The following is a 23,822-nucleotide window of genomic DNA, read 5'->3' as shown; positions in this document are numbered from 1 at the left end:
TCCAATTAGTATGCCCTGATCTAGTGTCTGAATTCCTCTTGAACTCCAACTGGACCAATGAAGCGCATGACAGTTTATTCGGATACTCTTGTTACCCCAAAGTGGAGCTTTAGAATGCAAACGATGAGCAACCTTAAGAAGACGATGTGCTTGATGCCATGCTTGATATGTAGCTTGCATCACAGGATGCGGAGGAAATATTTGAGAACTGCGAGGTCCATATAAAAGTTCAAGGCCGTCATTACAGTTAAGTAGTGAGTGTTATATTGTAACACATTGGGGAGTGTCTATCTTACCTGGAAGTAGGTAAGCTTATTGCAACAGTTGTAAGGCTAAAGAGTAATGCTCCTGCAAAGGCAAATCTAAACCACTGTGAGAGCAGCGAGCTATTAGTTTGGCAGCAGCTAAACAAGGACGCATAGATCCCCAGACAAAAGCCCTTTTACGGGCATCCACGTGGCGTAATGTGAATAAGGGAACTACAATTGGAAGCATTCCAAGAACATGAGTAAAGTGAGGTAGAGTGACCATTTGTACCGCTTGTACTCTTCCCCACACGGAAAACCCCAAAAGAGACCACTTGGCAAAATCAGTTTCCATTTGTACTATAAGAGGTGAGAGATTATCTGAGACCATCCCCTCTAGTCCACGATTAACCAAAATTCCCAAATATTTTAAAGTGTGATGATTTCCAGCAAAAGGGATATCCATCAATTGTTGATTTTGTGGTGCCAGAAGAGAGTGGAAGAGCTTCACCTTATAACCAGAAAGGTTAGAAAACCTATTAATAATCTCAAGCAAGGCTGGTAAAGAATGAGAGAGATCCTTAAGAGGAAGAAGGATATCATCAGCATATAAGTATAATTTAGATACACCTCCCGCTACAGGTATTCCCTGAATCTGCGATGAGTGGTGAATAAGTGAGGCAAGGGGTTCCTTCGCCAATAAGAATAAAAGGGGAGAGAGGGGACATCCTTGGCTAGTGCCCCTTCGGATTGTTTAAGGTTCCGAAAGAAAACCGCCGCAGTTGACTCGGGCTACAGGATTGTCAAATAGTAGTTGGACCTTAGAAATGAACTGATCCCCTAGACCAGAGCGTTTCATGGGGGCAACGAGATAGACCCAGTTAATGCGGTCAAACGCTTTTTCAGCATCCAGGGAAAGGGCCACAGCATCTTCCGTCATCTCTTTTGCAACCCATAAAATATGAGCTAATGTTCGTAGGTGATTTCTGGAGGAACGACCTGGGACAGTGCCAACCTGAGAATGGTGTATGAGGGATGGAATGACTTTGCAGAGTCGGGATGCTAAAATACTTGCCAAGATTTTAATATCCCCACTTATTGGGGAGCTAGGAAGATAACTACAACAAGCAAGCCGGCTTAGGGATAAGCGCAATTAACGCCCTATTAAAAATAGGACCAAGTGAGGATGTCTAAACAGCCTCATGAAAGGCAGTATAAAGAGTATCAATTGTTTCTTCCCCAGACCATTTATAATACTCTGCAGGAAAACCGTCTTCTCCTGGGGATTTGTGATAAGGTAATTTGGCAATGGCTGCAGCAATTTCCTCCCTGCTAATGTCGCTGTAAATTAAGTCCCTAGCTTCATTTGTAAGGCATGGAATATCAATATCCTCAAGGTAGGCAGCTAATTGATCTTCATTTGCTGACGTCTCAGGAGTGTAAAGTTTTTCATAAAAGGATGCAAAAGTATTTACTATTTCTTGTGGTTTAGTAAGAATCATACCTGATTCTGTCCTTATTGCAGGTATAGCCATGGCAGTTTCACATTTCAGCTGTGTTGCAAGCAGTCGGCCTGCTTTCTCCCCTTGTTCATAATGTCTACCTTTTAGACGTTGAAGGGCATATCAGCTTTGGAAGTATATAGATTGTTAAGTGTCATTTGCCGTTCTTGGGGTTGGGTATAGTGGGACAAAAAGAATATATTTGTGTAAGAGAGATAATTTGGGCCTCAAGTTTAGTACGACGCAGGGATGCTGATTTATTGGCATCGGCTGCATCTCTCATTAGTTGTCCACGAACAGTTGCCTTCGCAGCCGCCCATATGGTTCTACAGGAGGTAACTGATGATTTATTATTGATTAAGTAATCAGAAAAATGAGAACGAAGTTGGACTTTACCTTGGGGCGAGCTGTATCTCTGAACATTCATACGCCATGGTTTATGGCCGGGGGAGTTAGACCTATTTCTAGAGTAAGAAGAACCAGGGAGTGGTCGGTAAGGCCAGTTTCAAAAATTAGGAATTCACTAGTGCTTGCGACTAATAAATGGGAAATAAGAAAATAATCAATCCTGGATTGTGTGCCATGAGCAGAAGAAAGGAAGGTGTATTCCTTATCTGGGGGATGACAGAGGCGCCAATGATCCACCAATCCATGGTCCAATGTTATGTCTCCCAGCAAAGCTCTGTGTCCTTCATAACATCTATCTAAGGAACCTGTTCTGTCCAGAACTGCGTCACAAGCAAGATTCCAATCACCACCAATGATGCAGCTAGATGCTCCAATTTCAATTAGCAATCGGTTCAAGTTGAGAAGATAGGAGCGTTTAGCTCTCGTTGGAGCATATATTGAGCCAACACAAAGGATCATATCTCCTATTTCTAACTAAGCAAAGACATATCTGCCTTCTGGATCAACCCAGGTCTTGACAATTTGGACATGTAGGGATTTGTGCAAGAGAGTAGCTACTCCACATTTCCGTGGCTGACCCTTCTCAGAGGAAGATTGTGTTGTCAATCCGCAATCAATTACTTTTCCCACCCTATCTCGCTGTAATTTAGATGATTCTAAAGCACAGTGAGTCTCTTGCAGAAGAGCAATATCAGTTCTTTTAATTTGCAATTAACAGAGTACTTTCTTACGTTTAATAAAATGCGTAAGGCCATTAACATTCCATGAAAGAATACGTAATAGATGAGAGGAAGAAGAAATGTTCTCTATCATAGTTGTGTTAGAAGGCGAAGGAGGCTATGAAGGAAAAACGAATGTAAAGAATGAGAGGTGTTAGTTTAAGGGAGGAGTGAAATAAGAAAATAAAGTATAATAGTGAAGGCTGTACAGATTATGGGGGGTGTCAGGGTAAAGAAAGGAGATAGAGAATAATGAAAAGACCATGTAAGGGAAAAGGGATGGAAAAAGGAATGAAAGAAAAGAAAAGGAAAAAGAGGGGAGATGGAAAATAAGTAAGTTCCGGGTAAGGAGAGAGGTCAAAGATGAAATCAGAAAGCTTCTAGAAAATACCAAGGAGATTAAAAGATTGTGAGAAGGAAAAATAAGAGAGTTGCTTATAAATAAACGGAAGAATAAGGGAAAAGGGGGGAAAGTAAGATTCTAGAAAAACTAGAACAAAAGACAAAAGAAATAAAGGGAAAATAATAGACGTGATACATGGGGGAAACACAGCACTGGGGAAATAGGCCTGCTCGCTGCTGGTCTGAACTTTCGGGCTACGCGCAACAGAGGAGCACCGTCCGGCGACAAAGTCAATAGTAAAAGAGACATGTGTACAATAATAGTAAAAGAATTGAGGTTGAGATAGTAAGAATATTTAAGTATTCAGAAGATCGGGTTTTTAGATCTACAGTATAAAGATTGGAGTTAAAAGTTGAAGAGATAGGGAGAAAGAAATAAGCATCTTGGGAATCTATTGTTAAAGAAAAGGAGGAGATCAAAGAAAAAAGGAGGGAAAGCGAGAAGAAAAAAGAAAGTCTATATAATATGAGTTTATCATATACCTAATATAATTAATCAAAGTTTGTGTAACATAGTAGCAATGGAAACAGAATATTAAATATTTTCATAAATAGGAGTTATCACAATTAAATATTATCATATATAAAATTAACACCATGTCGATAAATATTATCATGGTTAAATATTGACACAATTAAATATTATTATAATTAACATACTATAAAAATTGGTTAAACAGAGAAAGAGGGGAAGGAGATATGTGGGAAGAGAATGAAAGAGGAGAACATTAAAGTACATATAATGCATAGCAAATAATCAGGAATTCAGAAATATAATCAATAATTAGTTATCCTAATTTATAGCATATAGGATTATACAAAATATGAAAGGTAAGAATTTGTGGGTATTCGAGTTTTCAAATTCTCGAGTATTTAACCTGTAATATAGATATCAGGATTAAACGTTGAGGGAATAGGGGGCAGAGGACAACCTTCCTAATAGTACAGCATTAAAGAAAAGTAGGAAATCAGAGGAGGCAAAAAGGGAGGAAGAAAAAGAAGATCTGGATCGTAGGAAATTATCATATGTAGGATACAGTCAAAACAAGCATAGCATACCATTGATTTTTTTTTTTTTTATTGTTCAGCTTGAAAACAATACAATAGCACATACCATGTGAATTTATCATGGAAATCGATATAGATTATAAATTTTCATATATAGCATCTAACAAAAAAGGAATAAGAAGAAGAGAGAAAGGAAAAAAAAAGAGGAGACAGGGAGAAATACAAGTGGGACAAAGCAAACCCCTATGTCCCAATAAAACAAATACAATAAGCCATTAGCAAAACTAGTTGTTACCCTTCAACTGTTCAACCATTGTGTAAATGGAGCCCATATTTGTACCCCCCTTTCCCGTCTCCTCCTACCCCCCTCATAAACACCGATGATTCCAAAATGTGGAGAGCTAAAATCCTTGCTCTCCAGTTCACAAAAGTGGGGGGGGGGGTAGAACTAATCCATTCCGATGTAATACATAATCGTATTATAGACATAGCAATAAATATTAGGGCTGCAATATGACTCGCTCTAACTAACAAAGCATCAGTCTCACAGCCCAATATTACTAATTCCGGAGATAAAACCACAGGGATTTTAAGACTTAAGTTAATGAATGTTTGAACGTCTTGGAGGAACTGATCCAATTTGGAACAAGTGAAAAACATGTGAACATCATTGACTGCTACTAAGCCACATCTAGGGCAGCTATGTCCACCCCTACCTCGCCATTTAGATATTTTGGCTGGAGTATAGTAAAGATCGTATAGGGCCATATCACTTTGGGAGCGTAGGCTCCCTGAGATTAACACCGTACTGGATAACTCTAGTGCATGTGTAATATCCATACCCGCCTTGCCTAACTTAGTTTCCCATTTAGTATTGTGAAGCGATAGATCATCAGGGAGACCTGACAATAAATTCTGATAGAGCAGCCCAATTCGTGAGTTCTTCAAAATCAAATCCATAAGTGTTTTCTTAACAAACAAAGTAGGAGTGCTATGCAAAAGTTTAACTAAATGGCTTCGAACCTGTAAATATTTTAAAAATTCATGCGTGTCCAAAGTGAACTTATTTTTTAAAAAGAGAAAAGAAGCCATGCTCCCCTCATATGCTAGATCTCCCAAGACAGTGACGCCATGCAACCTCCACCTAATTGTGATTTGATCTTGAAAAATGCAGGGTAGCAGTCTAGCTGCTGACAGGGGGGTGTAGAAGTTGATACAAGGAATAGACCATCTACACCGTACCTTCCTCCAAACTGAGTACATTGACATGATAACTTTAAATTTAGGTTTTTGTAATAGCTAGTTTCGAGAACTGACACTAATATCCCCTTGGCATCCTCTCCTAAGCCTATCTCAAAGATAGAGGGTGCACGACATGGTGGAAGTATTGCTCTGTCCCCAAAAATTGGGACAGCAAAATGTTGGAGTAAGGCTGTCCAGCTGTATAGCAGCAAATTAGGAACAGAGCACCCACCCCTATCAAGTGGTAGCTGCATCCATTTCGCTGCCCTTCGGGGCTGACGATAGCCCCATAAGAACCTACTACAACATCTCTCTGCACGGGCAAGACTTGACTGAGCAAATTCTAACGGAATGGTCCTGAATAAATAAAGAAATTTCGGCAATATCAGCATCTTTAACACATTCCTTCTTCCAAACAAGGATAGATGTAGATTGTCTAATCTTTGTAAGGTAGAGCTAACTGTATCTATGATAGGTAAGATATTCATATCTGGCAGTTTATCAACTGCAGCTGTAATTTTTATCCCTAGGTACAATGCACTTTGAACCACTGGTGCATCAGAGGGGCCCATAGCAGTAGATTGAACCACCTGAGTTTTCTGAGCATTAAGTTTATAGCCCGAGCAGTGGCCGTACTGTTCCGCTAAATTTTTAATTGCTGGAAATGAGGTTGACACATCACTAGTTAACACTATAATATCATCGGCGTATGCCAGGACTATAAATTCAAATGTATTAATCCTAACCGGGAATATATTCAGGGAGAGCTCAAGTTTGCACAAAAACGGATCTATGTACAAAGCAAATAGCAGGGGCGAGCAGGGACAACCCTGCCTGGTACCCCTGCTAATTTCAAAAGGTCTTGAGACCAACCCTGATATAGATAAAGTTGCACGAGGTGTGATATACAGTGACTGCAGGGCATGAATAAAATTTGAACAAAACCCCTTCCAGTGCAGAACTTTCCACAGGAACCCCCAGGCAACCCTGTCAAATGCCTTTTCGGCGTCTAACAGGATTGCACTAAGGGGGGGATCCCGTGACTTGAGCCCAGTCCAGCAGTGCTATAACACGGCGGACATGATCCGCATTGTCCCTGCCAGGAATTAATTCATGTTGGCGGATAGAAACTAATGCAGATATCACTGACGCTAACCTTGTGGCCAAAATCTTTGCAAAAATCTTATCATCAGTATTGATCAGTGATATCGGGCGAAATGAGGCAGGGTCCAGCTCCGGCTTATCCTTCTTCTTAAAAAGAATGATAGTTGTATAACGTCAAGAGTCTGGAATACGACCTAATTGCGCATCTCTAAGGATTGTTAGAAAATCCTCCCGTATCTCGGACCGAAATATAGTATAAAACTCCAAAGGAATAGAGTCCGGACCGGCCGCCTTGCCCTTGGCAAATGAATTCATGGCCAATTCCACCTCCTCCCCTTCTATAGGGGCCGCCAAGCTAGTATTCTGCTGGTCTGTTACTTTTGAAGTATTAAGATCATTTACAAAGGTGCCGAACTCGTAGTCTATATTAAGGTCCTTAGCTTCCTCCGTGTATAAAGAGCCGTAGAACTCAGAAAAAACAGTCAGGACTCCTTCAGGAGTATCGTGAATGTGACCCTGAGTGTCCTGAATCTTAACAATACGGTTGGCCAGGGCTCGCTGCTGGAGTCGTTTAGCTAGAACCTTGTCTGATTGTTCGCCAAACTCGAACATCATCAAGCGGTACTGAAGATATTTAGCTGCGAGGTCCTGTCCAAAGAACTTGAGCAGGGAAGCCCTAATATGCGCAACCTGGATTTGACTATGGGTTAAATCACGGCCCTCCCTAATTGTGTCAGTGAGCAAAACCTCTGCAAGACGTAATGCGTCAACCTGCGCGTTAGTCTGCTCTTGAATTTGCTTCTGACGAAAAAATGAGAAGCTCTTTGTTTCGCCCGAATTGCTGCCTTGAATTTAATCCCAAACAATGTTACTAGGAGCTGATCCTCTGTTGATGTTCAAAAATTCGGACACCCAGGGCCTCATATGGTCTAGATAAAGCTGTTCTGATAAAAGCTTTCTCTCGAAGGTCCATGATCTAGGAGGCTTCACAATACAATTTAAAGTAAAACAAATAACCAGCGGATTATGATCGGATATGATACGGGGTGAAATCAAAATTGATGTGGTATCTGCGAACTGGTAGGACAAAAAAATATAATCCAGGCGTACCATTTTTTTGTGGGGAGCTGAAAAGTATGTATAGCCATCTAAGTGCTTTAAATGATGAAACCAAAGATCGGTTATTGAGTGTTCCTGAACCAGCACTTGTAGCGCCCTAAATACTCTAGGTTTCTTGCCCACATATTTCTGCCCTCCTGTAAGATTAAAGTCACCCGAAAGCTTAATATTAAAATCGCCACAGAGGCAGACGGGGTGGGGCCATAAAGCTAATTCTACATTTAAATAGCGTAGGACTGCAGGGTCATCCACATTTGAACTATATACAGTGCAAATAGTCAATGATCTACCATTAATCAAAAGCTCAGAGATAACCCACCGCCCCCTATTATCTTGACAGGTTCTAACACAGGATCCTATCCCCCGCCTTGCTAAGATTGCCACCCCTCTTATCATTGAGGACTGTCGGGAACACCCTATTAGATCAAATCCATGGATTTTTAAATAATCTTGATTGTTCCAGGGCACATGGGTTTCCTGCAAGCATAATACCTCTAAATGTAAAGCCTGAACAACACTTGAAAATAGGGCTCTCTTCTTCCCATTGTTAAGACCACAAACATTCCATGATGCTCTGCGAATTTTACGAAACGCCATTAAGTCTTTTAACAATCAAAACAGTGACTGTAATAATAAAAACGATACAAACTTTTCAAGCTTTTTTTTTTTTTAGATGCGCCCCTAACCCACCCCCCCAGCCACCCACCATAGACCCGCCCACCCTTGACACCCTTGACACCCACCCCACAGCAACCCCCTCACACCCCCAACCTGGGCAATAAGACCAAAGTCCGAGTGATGGAGGTGCTGGTATAAGCCGAACCACCCTCCCCCTGGAATCGCTGCTAACTTAAAGATATAATGGAGGACATGCCCTGGGAGATAGCAAAAACAAAACCTTAGCACAATATACTCAAAGAATATCATCCCCACAATTGAGCATTGTCCCCACTAATAATCCTACAAGAAAAGAAAAGCTGAAAGCTTGAATCCAAACAAGTTCAGCTTGCTAAATTGAGTCCAAAAAGATCTTAGCCAGAATTTCAGACTCAAAAAATTTTGTCTGAGCTTGATGAATAACTTAAAGTTTGGCAGGGAAGAGTAGAAAAACCTGTGCCCCTTTAGACTGAAGAGGGGCAATGAGCTGACGGAGCTGCCACCTCCGTTCAACCGTGGCTGGGCAAAAGTCCGGCCTAACAAAAAACTGACAGCCCTTCCCCGACCTTTGCCTATCAGGCCTGGCTAGATCATAAATCCTTTCTCTAGCTAAGAAGTTATGTAGACAAATTAAGATAGCACGGGGCCTATTGATTGTTTGGCCCGGGCGATGTTTAGGTTTGAAGGGAAAACGGTGGGCACGTTGGATTTCCAACTGCCAGTCCCATACCTTGCCCTCTGGGAATGCTTCAGTGAATAGATCGACCACAAACTGCCGAGTATCCAATCCCTCCGTGCCCTCAGGAACCCCCAAAATACTTAAATTATTTCTTCGGGCTCGATTTTCCATGTCCACAAGCTTCCATTGAATATCCTCCCGCTGAGATTGAAATGCATCTATAGTAGATTTTTGAGTTACTAAATCGTCTTCCAAAGTAGAGATCCGGGTCTCAGCTTCAGCGACCCTAGATGCAATATCTGCACAGGTCTTAATTACTCTTCGCAGTGAATTTTGAACCCTACGGCACGCCCCCTGTGCACGGGCACTTTCCTGTCGGGTCTCCGCGTGGTGTGCCATTATTGTTTGATATATTATTGCCAGTATCCTTCCACCAGTAGGGGAGCCTGTCTTAGGTTCAAGATCTTTAGCAACTGGATCTTTAAAATTGTCATGTGGTCCAGGCTGTGCAGAAAATGAATAATCCCAGGCTAGGGAGCCAATGTTCGTGCTAGAATCGTGGGGTACCTTGCAAACTGTAAAGGGGCCACTCGAGATATCAATAGAGTTCAAAACATCGTTAGTACGTCAATCACCCGCCTCACTGCCATCGTCGTCAGTCCAATCCTTATCTAACCCATCGTCATCCACAGAGGATCCAATATGATCAGATAACGAGTAAAAATTATCTCCATCGGTGTCGCCTTCAGTGTTTAACACAGCAGAAGGTAAAGGAGCTTGCAATAGTTCTGTGGAAGAGAGATGGACTGCTGCTGATTGTATACTGAGCGGTAGATCTAAAGAGACTACATCTCCCAGCATTCCACTAGGTTGTAAGCCCGGATACGGAGAAGATTCTGTGCATTGAGCAACTCCCGTCATACTCTCTACAGGCAGCCCCACCTCAGATTGTACCGTTGAACTTGTAGGAGTGCCCCCATCAATGCTTTTAGACAAAACTGCGGAGGAGGCTGTTGTGGAAGCAATATTTGCCTTACCGATTGTGGAGACTATGATAGCCGTGGGAGGAGCAGGAGGAAGACAAGAGGATCTCCCCACAACAGGGCTCTGCAAACTTTTGTTGGTGGCACTCGCCCGAGCTCGGACAGGTCTAAACATTGCAGGCACCGGGGCCGAAGCTGTCTTTGATATTTTACCAGCCGTATTTTCTGGCTGGCTCCTTTTCGGGGTCTCTGCCAATGGCGGTGGCCTTTGAGCTGCCGAGGACGCCGACGCCGAGGTCAAGGTTGCGGCTTTCACTGCAGCCCGGGGCAAATTCTTTGTTTGACTTTTCAGAGGCATCGTAGCGCCGCTGAAGCTGAAGCGGCACTGATAGCCCTGGAAGCACTGGACACAGCGGTGTGCAAGCAGCAGGCCGTCTCCCGGTAAGAGTCGTGCTGAAAAGATCCGATGCACAAGCTACGGCGATAGCAGTAAAAACACCGAAGCATCTCCCTTCCGTAGTATGGTATAATCAATATTGGCGTTTTACCCCTGCACTATAAGACATAAGGGTTAGCAGGTCATCCAGGAGGGAGAGAGTGCTAGTACCAGCTCACACGGCCAGAATACTGGCCGCCATCTTGCCTCAATCCATAGCATACCATTGAGATGATAGTTACAAATGATCATAGTTGAATGTTATAACAGCTAAAGATTATCATAGTTAAATATTAACATAATTAGATAGTTAAATGCTATCATAATCATAACTAAAATATTTCATATATATTTGTTAAAAAGGAGAAAGAGGGAGAGAAAGGTGCAAGAAGGGGTCAAGAAAGAGGAGGAACATTCTAAAGCATATAATATATTACAAGTGAGCAGAAATTCAGGTCTATAATCAGTAATCCTAGTTCATGTCATTTAATATAAGATTAACAATACTAAAAGACTAAGTAGAGAAGCATTGTATAACGTTGTGAGGGCAAATAGACGTTAGCATAGTTATACATTAGAAAAAAGGAAAAGGGTCAAATAGGGACATTATAAAGCAGATAATTCATAACAAGGAGAACTAATGTTCAGGTACTCATCCAATCATCGTCTTCAGTAGGCAAAGAAGATAACAGACTTCCATCAATTCATACATGTAAGAAGGTAGAATTTCCAGCGTAAAGTTCAAGAGTTCAAGACATGCTCTCTTCAGATGAAGGGAAGTGTACGTGATTTGACTCTGATTCTTTACTGTACAGGGCTATTACTGCCTAAAGTACCTATTCACTATCATCTTCTTCAATGAATGTCAAGACAACAAATATCAAATTTCTCAATAATGTAGGTAGGTCAATCCTTCAACATATTTCAAGAGACACCATCCTCTGATAAAGAGGGCTTAGGAGGAGAGCGTGATTAATCTCTGTCTCTTTCCTGCATGAGGGCAGTCACCGGTTAAAGAGCCTGTGCTCGATATCCCATGGGGCAAACAGGTTGATCTTGGTCCCGTCCTCTACTCTTGGACCGGCGTGAGCTATGTCGGAACACACCAGAGGACATCATAGATATCGATGATTGGGGTTGGGATTGGGATTCAAATTCTGGTAGAGACACAGAACACTCCATGTTTTGAGTAGAAAGACTGACCCAAAAATGACGAAAGCCTTCTGGATTAAAGAAGCCTTTTGTTATTCCATCTTTGGTGATCGGTAGACATGCCAGCTCAAATAGGCCGTATTTGATATCAAGCTGACGCATAAGAGGTCTAAGGGCAAAAAAAAGCTTTACGACGGTCGTTGGTTTCTTTCGAGAAATCTGTTGCCATTTCGATCATATGACCCTGAAATGTATATGGGCCATGTGTACGAGACGGTCTGATCAACTGATGGGCTTGTTCATGGCGTAGAAAGCAGTTAATGAGTGGATGTAGTCCTGTGTCTTTCCCTATGTTGGGTGGTCCGATGTGATGGGCCCTTTGCATTTTCAATGGTGGATCGAAGGTAAGACCTGTGAATTTTGGAAGAACTTCTGCATGAAATCATTTGGCGTCTAGACCATCTATTTTCTCTGGAAAGCCCTAAAAACAAACATTGTCTAGACAACTTCTATCTTCTAAGTTCACTACTTAACTCCTGAAGAAGAGAACCTCCTGGTCTCGGTCTGGAATAACATTAAGACGGTTCTCTATGACTACAATCCGCAAGGTTAGGCTATCCATCCGGCTCTGGAATCCAGCGATGTCTGCGTGAATGGATTTAGTTTCGGTCGTGAGAGTGGATATGGATGTCTCCATACCCTCTAATTGACAACCTCCTGCCAAAATTTCCTGTAGTATCCGTTCCATAGTAGAGTCCGATGAGGTTGACATCGCAGGGTTAGAAAGATTTGACGTTGAGGGAGTGGCACCTCATGTGTCTGAAGTAATATGGTTTTGACTTAGGGCTTCATAAAAGAGGAGTTGCTTTGTGGGCTTCCCAGTTGTCTTGCCAGAAGGCATCCCCAACTTTTAGTGTAAATCCTCTGTTATGAGTTTGGATCACTTGACAGATGTCTAAATAATAATCTGGCTCAGGTAAGGTATCCAGTGATTACTCCAAAAAATAACTGGAATACGCACTTTAGATGTAGGAGGGTTAAAGAGAGATCACCTGTTGTAACTTCTGAGTTGAACGTAATTGGCTCCAGAAATGTGACAGGATAGATTATAACAAGGCAATCAATCTCAGCAACTATCTTGGGGCAGTATTAACATTGTACAAGCCTGTCAGGGTTATTCACAGGAGGGCGAAACTAAGTTCTATAGCTGAGGTAAACCTCCTTTAATAGCCCCTTATGATAATACCGGATTCTATGCACAGTCTTCTTTTTGTATCACACATAAGTAAAATATATGAAGAAGCCGCCACAACCTCAGTGTTAAAGTCAGTTACTGCTAAAAGGCTTAGCAGTCAAACAAGGGAGGGGTGAAGCGTGAAGCATTATGCAAAAAGAAAGGCATTCAGGTAAAATAATGCAAAAATTGCTATACCAGTCAGATCAATCCTCGCTTTGCAGTGTAGTAGCTTTAGAGGCAAATGAATGTTAATGTGATAGCGCTGGTACTGGTCTATCTAACTTAATTAACAATCAAGGCAAGAATACTCTGTTGCGCTGATAAGTTGGGCTCTATTCTTTAGGCAGCTGCGTCATCAATCTCAGCCCGGCAAAATTACCACATATGTTCCTCAGGCTCAACAATAGTACGAGACCAGGTCGTTACATCTGAAGCGAAGCATATAAAAATAAAGTTCTGCCTCAAAATGAACAGTTGTAGCCAAACAGGGAGCTAAACTTGCTTCCGACGTCACATTCAAGTTTACCTTAGTGGTTCCGTTGTCACAACATGGCTGCACCCTCCGAGCGCCAGTCAGCTGCCCACAATCATGTCAAGACACAGCAGGAAGCGTTTTGCGGCATCAAGACTGCCGCGGATTCATCTCCAACCCTTCCGCCATCCGAAGTCTAAATTCAGGTTAATATTACGCTGCTCAGCGGGTTGGCATCGCCGTCCAGGGCTCCCCACAGCACAGAGCTCTGGAGCTAAGCGGCCATCTTCCTCCGTGGCCAGACCATGCCCCAATCTTTGTTTTTTTAACTGAATTTCTATGGTTTTTTTTCATTTTATTTTCTAACTGTAACCTTTGAGAGTGAGTGTGTGAATGAGTGCATGAGTGCCTCAGTGGTTGTGTGAGTTTCTCAATCTTTCTGTGAGTGGGTGCGAGTGTCTGTATGGGTCTTGGAGTGGCTGCATAAGTGTCTCACTGGGTGTCTGAGTGGGTGCATAAGTGTCTCACTGGGTCTGTGAGTGGGTGTGTGAGTGGGTGCATGAGTGTCTGAATGAGTGTCTCAGTGGTTCTGTGAGTAGGTGTGAGAGTGTCTGAGTGGGTTTGTAAGTGCCTCCATGAGTGTGAGTCAGTCTGTGAGTGAGTGCATGAGTGTCTGAGTGGGTCTGTGAGTGGGTACATTAGTCTCTGAGTGGGCCTTTGAGTGGGTGCGTGAGTCTCTGAGTGGGTCTGTGAATGGTTGTGTGAGTAGTTGTATAGGTCTGTGAGTGTGTGTGTGAGTCTCTGAGTGTTTCTGTGTATGGCTGTGGGAGTGTCTGAGTTGGTCTGTGAGTGGGTGAATGTGTCTAAGTAGGTCTGTGAGTGGTGCATGAATGCCTGAATGGGTCAGGGAGTGGGTGTGTGAGTGGCTGTATGGGTCTGTGAGTGGGTGCATGAGTGTCTGAATGAGTGTCTGAGTGTGGATGTGTGAGTGTCTCTGTGCATGTGTCAGTAGCTGTATGAGTGACTCGGCCACAAAGAAACAACACCTATCCTTTTATCCAACAAGAGTCCACAGTTTTAAACAAAATATCTACCCAAGTGGAGTTCTTTCTAATGGTTAATTACTAAGTGCTTCCTCCTTGGGTAAATTTCCAGTACGTATTCTGCACAACAGCTGCGTAATGGAGCTCAAGGAAATGTCACCAGTGACCTTGTGTGTGTTTTGGCAATATGATTGTTCCTGGTGCATCTTTATCTAGAAATATGTGATAACCTGAATCCTCCTATAGGGAAGACAACAAGACTACACAGACATACATCTCTACCAAACAAGGGTCCTTCCTCTTAACTTTATGAAATAATTGCTTCTTTATTTGGTGGAGATGTCCTCAAATTCCTCTGTATCAAGAACTCCTCACCAACATCGGTGGGTAACACACTGGGGAGGCCACTTGTTAAGCTGTCCATCATCCTGGAAAGGGCAGAAATACCTTTGGATACCACTTAGGTGGGCAAGGCCAAATCGAGACGCATCCAAGTGATTTCCACATTTACATACTCCTAGCAATTTAAAGGGAGAATCATGGACTCTGCTCTCATCAGCACAGGACAACAAAGAACCCACTCGTCACAGTCACATACAAATTGCGCTCCAATAGATCAACAATGCAGTCACCTCCACAAAGGAATTCAGATTGTTTTTTAATATGGAGTTGCCGAGAAAACACACTTGCTTTGGCTTCGCCAAGCCCAGGAATTAGGATCATATCTCCTTTACAGAAGTAGAGTTTCAGCAGGGGCACCTTCTATGTTTATATTTTTAAGTGCTTCCTGTTGAGGTTTAATTTCTGTGAAATGAGCATCAGGGCTAGAACGCCCCCTAGGGGAGACTATCCCCTGGGGCCCGGCCACAATACAGTGGTGGAAGAGGTGCCAAGGGGGCCCCCTCCCTGGGCTGATTTCAGCCCCTGGGACCCCATCCCCCATGGCCCGGTCTTAATGAAATGGCGGTCCTCCCCTCCCTGGCCCATATTTTGAACCCGGGTACCCCATCCTCCGGGGCTAGCCTTTACTGAATGGGGATGGGGGCTGTGTGGTCTCCCTCCTCGGGCCAGTTTCAGCCCCGGGGACTCCATCCCCTGGGGCCCGGTCAGATTGTGCCTTTGTGCCCTGGTCACACCCAGGGCACCCAGTGTGCAAGATGGGGACCGCAGGGGGAGCCTCAAGGCCCCCACAGTCCCAGTCCGCTCCCTGCCTCCTGCAGGAGCCGGCACTGCTCTTGCATGCAGGGAGCTGCTGGAAATGGAGCTCCCTACATGTGAGAGCAATTGTTTCATCTCTGCCTGTCCGCATATCTATGGGCAGGAAAAGAGATGAAACCTTCGCTTTCAGCAAGCGGAAGCATTTTGACAGCTCCTGCTTGCTGGAAGTGGACTGTTTGCTTTTGCGTGGTGGGAGCTTTCAGCTCTTGCCAAGCAAAAGCAAACAGCTATGTCCCGGGGGTGATGCGTGCTACAGTAGGTTCTGTTGGGTTTCACAATTGCTTTGTAACAATAATAATTTGTATTCAATCTCATTAGACAAAATGAATAAAAGATGCACCACACAATATACTAATACCAACATTTATATATTATATTATATGAATATATTATCTTACAGAAGGCTGCTACACAATCAAATTCATAGCAAAGAAAATTGAGAAAACGCTTTTAGACAAACAAAAATTGCGACATAAGTAGTGACAGACATGTGCAACACGAATCACATTTCATAACAACATAAAGAAATTCACAAAATTCACGGTGCTTTGTCTTTTTTAGATTTCAGTGTAGTTCAACTCCCACCCTAAATTAGTTTCACAATTGTTTAGATAGGGGGAGTTACTCAAGACGTGAAATGCCTGTACATCGACATTTCAACCCTGGATGTATGTGCTATTGAAAAACATCACAGAGGGTCTTCTTCAGGACTGGCGGAAAAACATATAGACAGCCAATAAAGGTGGTGAACTCATCCAGTTCTTGGATAGAGCCCGAATGAAATTGTTCAGATAAGGTCCTTAGTCAATGCAAGCGATGTGCTTGTTCTCCATGTGCGATTCCATCTGGATGAATGATTCCAGTACGGACGGCCTGAAGATATTTCAGAAAACAGCAGTCACAATGCTATATGAATTGGCATGGACGTGACCCTCTTGTGGTCTGATGTTCTGTGAAGATGAACCGTGGGACAGAGCAGGAGCCGGCCCTGAGGGATGGCAGTCCCCTGGGCCATTTATGGCTGCAGGAGGAGGCCTGCATGGTCCTTGCCCACCCAGAGCTTCTTGAAAAGCAAACATGAGAGACTGCGCTTTATTTTTGCAGCAGCAGCAATATTTGTGAAAATTCACACATTTCACCATGAATTTTTTTAAAAATGCTTTTTTGCCCTGATGTGGTCCCTCTGGGAACTCAGCACCAGAGCTAGAGGGTCTGGGTATTCGTACCCTGACCCCTTATATTTTTTTCTGCCTCAGCCTAGTACAAAGATGGCTGCCAATACTTCCTGGTTGAAGTGTTGGCAGCCAATCAGAGCTCTGCAGATGTCTGCATGAGCTCGTTATTATTTGCGAAGTAGTGGCCCCCACTTGACAGATAGCCCCAAATCTTTCCATGCACAACTAGAATCAACGACACACTTTTGGGAACATTTTCTGAAGATTTGTCAAACGGCGCCAAAGATATAGGCAAGTCAAAAAATGCTTTTCCTATGGAAACATGGTGCTTAGTATAACTACCCACTGGCGACCGTCAGTAAAATATATATACCCTGTTGAAGGCTTGGGCTGAAACGCGTTGGCCTTGTGTGTGTCCGCACCCGATGGTGATGTTTATCCACTAAACTAAGGATTTAATGAATCCCTGGCTGGGCTGCTGTGTTCTTACCTTAATTTGAAGAGATTCCAAAATGGAGGTTGAAAAACTGAGACAAATTTTCATATATATTTATTTGTGCTCACACATGCATGGGCTGACATGGGTCGGTGAATCCGCTTCTTCCATTAGCTATCTTGAAATGCGAGTCACAGAATTTTGCCTGAACCCTTGTGCACAGCCAGTTTAAAAGGAGCGTAGTACTGTTGCAAAGTTAGTGTGCCTGAGGACTCCTAATTTTAATCAATTGTTTTGCATATTGAATGTGTTTAGCAAAACTATGTTGGCTTTGACTTTATTTTTGTTCAGAAGATCTTGAAAGCATCAGATAGCAAGCTTGTTTGCAAGCCACAGGTGCCCATTAAGTTATACTGCAAGTGCTGAAAATAATAGGTGTTATGATTATCCAATACAGTGGTGTCCTTTCTATTGACCTCGGAAGGATAAGTAGCAGAGTTATGCCCTACCAGGATCTCTGTGTAGTCCTGAAGGGTCCACACATATCTCTGCTGCAGGTGAACAGCACAAGGTACTGACTAATTCATTGCCTTTCCATTCCATTTGCAAAGTTTCATTATAAGAATATTGCTCAAATTAACAATGTGTTTTGACCATGTGCTAGTTTAGCACATATTATCCTATTGTTCATGATATTGTATGATTTTAAGGTAGGCATGAGCAGCAGCTCAATCCACCAAGAGTTCTCCTCTCATACCATCAATTACAACCTTTTTTTCTACTCCTGTCTTACCAGCTCTTCCTTCTGTTGTGTCTGTCATTTTCTCCTGCTCACTGTCTTCTTCTCTACTTTCTTGAGTCTCAGCCTGGCCTCTGTCTAGCGAGGGGTTACATGAGATGTTCAAGTGGCTGATCAAGTGAAAGCAAATGGAAGAAATGCTTTTATCATAGCATGGTCTCTTAGACTGCAGAGGAGGCCTTTGGCTGGTTAAAAGGGGGATACTATGACAATGAAGCCTTCAGAATGAGGGTGCACTAGGAGTTCTTCTAATCTTCGCTTTGCTTTGTTCATTGGTAGGGCCCTGCGTAGCGGGCGTGGTGGGGCTCACGATGCCTCGATACTGCCTCTTTGGGGACACGGTGAACACTGCCTCCCGCATGGAATCTACAGGCCTGCGTAAGTCACGTCTTTTTCCCTTTCTTCATTTTCTAGAGCTTGTAACCACTCTTATCTTGGAATTGTAAAGTATCTAATAGTTGACAGATTACTAGACCCATGTGTTTTAAATCCTGTATAGTAGCACTGTGGCCAATGAATTTCTTACTTTGTGATGAGTTTCATGAAGAGTTAGCCTGTCTCATCGATGGTTTCATGATAAAACACCGATTCATGGGATTAGTAAATAGGAATAATTCATCAATTGCTATAATCCTGCCATGGGTTTCTTGAGTACGTGATCATGGGGTGTTGTCAGGCTATCAGACTCATCACAGGAGAGTTTTATGCTTTTGCCGCACGTGTGAGACTCTCCTTGGGCATTAATCCATTTAGTCTACTGGAACCATGTGTGTGTGCTGGTCTTATATACAGTAGGATTCCCTCTTGCTTTAATCTGCTTAACCTCCTGATGGAAAACCATAGGCTGGATGGACTCAATACAGTGATATCCTGCTTTGGGTTTGATATGTGTTACTTAGTAATTGAACATATGGTCTTCTTGGCTGGGTAGAGTTGGATTTCTTATCCATTTTTGGTATTAAAAGATAGTGCCTTATTATTCTCTAAAAGGTCAATTGGCTGTTGTAGTAAAGAAGGACATGCAGAGTGGAAGTAAGAAAACGAGCTAATAATGTATTTATTTGCCATTTGCAATACAATTTTCACATTTGTTGGTCTGGCCTGTAGGTAGCATTAGCTGCCTTTCCAGCCTCATGAAATCAAGGAAATTGATAAATACAAATAGATTCACGTATGCATACATAGAGGAACTTTGGGTCAGCCCACATCTTCCCTTGGTCTGTCCTGCTGCCATTCACATTTTGTTTGTGCCTGCAGCAGCATAGTGCATGTGGCAATGGTTCAGCCCATTTCAGCGATTGCCTCTCTTGCCTGTCAGTGACGACCTTTCTCATGATCACATGTGCACATCTACCTAAAACGAAGTGGCCCTCCAGGGCTGGTGGGCAAGGTCTTTACTTCGCCATTGTTTTTGCTTTCTATTCCTAATCCTTTTTAAAAAAAAATGTGTTAGTCATCTATGTGTTTTAAATATGACTTTGTGTTACAGTGATTGAAAGACAATAGTCCCTTCTCTATGCGCCAATGAAGAACATATTTTCTTGTGATGTGCATTCAAACTAAAAATTGTTTCCTTACCTGTATGCTTGTATCTTTATTAAGATTATACTCAATGATTCATTTTGCATACATTTTACATTTATTTTGCAAACATACTGGCTGCTACATTTAGGTGGTAGCTTGTATTCGTTTTTTAAAACAATGTTGTGGCATATGGCGCCATGACAATTTTAAACAAGCAGTGGCATAGCCAATAGGTCTCGCCTTTGGGACCTTATAAGTGTTTAGCCATGCAACAGTTAATGTTGTTGCAGTAAGGATATTGTGCTGCATAACTAAATACTTATAAGGTCCCAAAGGCAAGACCTATTGGCTATGAAATACCAGTATTTGTAAAGCGCACATCCTACCTCCAAAGTGGTGTCCCGGCGCTGGGGGCCATCGGGAATATTAAGCGAGCTATTGCCCAGAGTCACATGGTGCTGGGCTAACCTGCCGCCGGCACTGGGGATCGAACCGTGAACCCCGGAGTCCAGAGTCAGGTACCCTGGCCCCTGCGCCACACCTCTTCCACTATGCCAATGCTTGTTTATTTTGGGAAGTGGTAATTTGTGGGTATGGGGGACAAAGTGCCACTCAGGTAGCACTCGGCATTAGGCCATGCCCCCCAAAGCCACGCCCCTTACACAGTGAAAGACATTTGTAAGTTGGCATCGATTTGACAATGACAAAAGTAATGGTGAGGCTCAAGTTTTCGCCGTCTCTCTTGGCCTTTCCCGTAGTGGGTGAGAGTCATATTAGATGCTCGTGGGGCTGCTGAAACAGAGGATGCAAGAAAGACATTGGAATCACTGATAGTAAATCCTCTAACCTTTGATTAACTAACGTATAATGCGCCATTTACCAGAGCTGCAGTCAAGGCGAGACCAACTACTACTTTCTTGTATTCGCCAGATTTGCAACAGCAAGCTTTATTCATTATTTATTAAATGCTTGCGTGTGACGTGCAAAATGCTCAGATATAGCCGCATCTATAGCAGGCTTTTGGTGTTATTAATTCGCTGACATCAAATATCAAAGATATACTTTCCGAAAGAAATGTTTAGTATATCTTGAAGAAAAATAAGAGAAACCAACAGCTGAGGCCGCCAGCAATTTAATTCCGATCAAAGATGTCAAGACACACATGTTTCAATATGGGCGAGAGCAAGCGTTGAAAAGGGCGAGGTAATGTCCTGCAGCCTACGTGTAATATACTGCGAGGGAAGCCCAATCATGTACCTGTAACACTCATTTTCTTCTCTGGTTACTTACATCACATCTATAGAGGGCTAAAGTGTCTTCTTTGCTATTGCTTTGTGCTTTACCTTTGGTTTGTAACCTAAAGCAAGATATAATATTCCGGCGAACTGTCTTTAATTTGACATGTTACATGGCATACAGCAAAGGAAGAGCTGCGCAGTGCAAGTGATTGTTATTTATTAAGGTTTAATAATATCAGAGCGAGTTTAGAAAACAGACAAGATATTATTTAGATTCAGACATCCAAAGACAGCGCACCTCGCGCGGCAGCAGGGGGAGGGAACAGAGGAGGGGGCCTGCTCGATTCCCTTGCGGGTGTCGAGCAGCAAGGCGCCATAATTGACAACATATGGCGCCAGCTGCTCGCTCCCGCAAGTGAATCGCCAGACGTACACGTGTTGCCATTGGAAGCAATGCAGCGCGTGCACGTTTTTGCTGGGAAAGCTGTGCTGATTACTAAAGGTCTCTTTCCTAAGCAGCGCATGCATGCGCGCTGCGTAGGCGAGACCTAAAAAGGAATCCATCTCAGGAGTTTGTCAAGGCCAGAGCTGCTGGCATATCCCATGCTTGTCATTTAATGATTTCAAAGTTCTGTGTTTTACATCAAGTCACATATGCAATCGCCCCTCTTTTATTTCTCCAGCTTGTCGTATTCATGTAAATGTGAGTACAGTCAACATCCTGAAGAGCCTGCAGGAAGGTTATAAGATGGATGTCAGAGGGAAGACGGAGCTAAAGGTAACTAAGTCTGGGAGGCAGGACATACACCACACAGCAGCACACTTCAAGGGAGGAAAAACATGTTTTCCTTTTGTATGAACAGACTAACTCAGTGAAAATAGTGGAATGAATGACTGGGTACACTGATCAAGCCCTAGATAATATGAGCAAGGTGAATGGTTGTGCCAGGTAATATCATGTGGCAAGAGGAATAATCAGTGATGATGGATGGTCGAAGGGATAGGTGAATGAGCAAAGCAATGAACCACTAGTCAAAGAGGTGGAGAGCTACCCAAGAGGTGTGAAAACAGAAGACCAGCTGAGTAAAGGGGGATGGTAGTGCTAGGCAAAGGTATGGAGAGCCAGCCAAAGGGATGGAGAACTGGGCTAAAGGATGGATAGCAAGGCAAAAGGATGGAGAGCTAAGCAAAGGGATGAGAGCTAGGCAACGGCATGAGAGCTAGGCAAAGGATGGAGAGCTGGGATAAGGGATGGAGAGTTAGGCAAAGGGATGGAGCTCCAAGCAAAGCGATGGAGTGCCAGGCAAAGGGATGGAGAGCTGGGCTAAGGGATGGCGAGCCAGGCAAATGGATGGAGAGCTGGGCTAAGGGATCTGAGATAGGCATAGGGGTGCAGAGCTGGGCAGGTGGATGGAGAGCTAGGTAAAGGGATGAGAGCTAGGCAACGGGATGGAGAGCTAGGCAAAGGGATGAGAGCTAGGCAAACGGATAGAGAGCTAGGCAAAGGGATGAGAGCTAGGCAACGGGATGGAGAGCTAGGCAAAGGGATGGAGAGCTGGGCAAAGGGATGGATAGCTGGGCAAAGGGATGGAGAGCTGGGCTAAGGGATGGAGAGCTAGGCAAATGGATGAGAGCTAGACAACGAGTTAGACAGCTAGGCAAAGGGATGAGAGCTAGGCAAAGGGATGAGAGATAGGCATAGGGGTAGAGAGATATGCAAAGGAATGGAGAGCTAGGCAAAGGGATGGAGAGCTAGGCAGCGGGATGGAGAGCTAGGCAAACAAATGGAGAGCTAAGAAAAGGGAGTGGAGAGCTGGGCAAAGGGATGGAGAGCTAGGCAAAGGGATGGAGAGCTGGGCTCAGGGATGGAGAGCTAGGCTAAAGGATGGAGAGCAAGGCAAAGGGATGGAGAGCTGGGCAAAGGAATGGAGAGCTGGGCAAAGGGATGAAGAGCTAGGCAAAGGGATGGAGAGCCAGGCAAATGGATGGAGAGCTGGGCAAAGGGATTAAGAGCTAGGCAAAGGGATGGAGAGCCAGGTAAAGGGATGGAGAGCCAGGTAAAGGGATGGAGAGCCAGGCAAAAGTATGGAGAGCCAGGCAAAAGTATGGAGAGCCAGCGGGATGGAGAGTGGCACAAAGGGATGGGTGATCTTGGCAAAGGGATGGAGAGCCGGGCAAAGAAATTGAGAACCAGGCAAATGGATGGAGACCTGTAGAAAAGGATGAAGAGCTGGGCAATGGTATGAATAGCTGAGCAGAGGGATGGAGACTTTGGCAAAAGATGGAGAGCTGGGCTAAGAGGAAGAGCTGAACAAAAGGAGAGAAGGCTGGGAAAAATGGTGGAGCACTGGGCTAAGGAATGGAGAACTAGAGAAAGGGATGGAGATATGGCCTAAGAGATGGGCATCTAGGCAAATGGATGGGCCGCTGCAAATGAGAAGGATAGCTTGGCATAGACAAAGGCGAGGACAGCTGAGCCAAAGGATGGACATCAATACAAAGAGGTGTGCGGCCACACAAATGCACGGATTGTTGGACAAGGAGATGGACAAATAGGAGAACAGTAAATCAAAGCAATGTTCAGATTGTCAAAGCTATGGGCAGCTGGCCAAAGGGAGGGCAGCCGAGAAAAGAGATGGACAGCTTGCCAAAGAGATGGTACTCTCGACAACAATAATGATTGGTGGCACAAAGAGATTGACTACTTGGCAAAGAGATCAACAGTTTGGCAAAGGAATTGATAGGTAGGAAAAGATATGCGCAGCTGGGAATAGAGATGGGTAAAGAGGGGCACTGCTGAGAGAAGAGTTGGAGAGCAGCTCAAAGATATGGACATATGCACAAAGAAATGGATGCAAGGAAAAGAGAAAAACAGCTTGGTAAAGGGAAGCAAGACTGAGCAAGAATGGACAGCTAGGTAAAGAGATGAACCGTTGGGTAAAAGTGAGACAAGAGCTTGATTTTATTTTATTTGGTGTTTTATAAAGCGCTCTCATGCCCTGAGGTGTCTTGCCGCTGATCTGA

At 43.6% G+C, this 23,822-nt stretch overlaps 1 protein-coding gene across 5 annotated transcripts in view; it reads left to right on the top strand.

Annotated features, from left to right (window-relative positions):
* Positions 1–23,822, top strand: part of LOC146782652 (retinal guanylyl cyclase 2-like) — a 465,010-nt gene that overhangs the window by 406,401 nt on the left and 34,787 nt on the right. For all 5 annotated transcript variants that reach the window (XM_085637790.1, XM_085637788.1, XM_085637789.1 and 2 more), the window contains 2 exons: positions 18,316–18,414; positions 21,482–21,576. In XM_085637790.1, the coding sequence (XP_085493916.1) occupies positions 18,316–18,414; positions 21,482–21,576 (194 nt within the window). The remainder of the gene's footprint in view (positions 1–18,315; positions 18,415–21,481; positions 21,577–23,822) is intronic.

This window comes from Triturus cristatus, chromosome 12 (genome assembly GCF_964204655.1).
Source record: "Triturus cristatus chromosome 12, aTriCri1.1, whole genome shotgun sequence".
NCBI classification, from domain to species: domain Eukaryota; kingdom Metazoa; phylum Chordata; class Amphibia; order Caudata; family Salamandridae; genus Triturus; species Triturus cristatus.
This window is presented reverse-complemented; position numbering and strand designations above follow the sequence as displayed.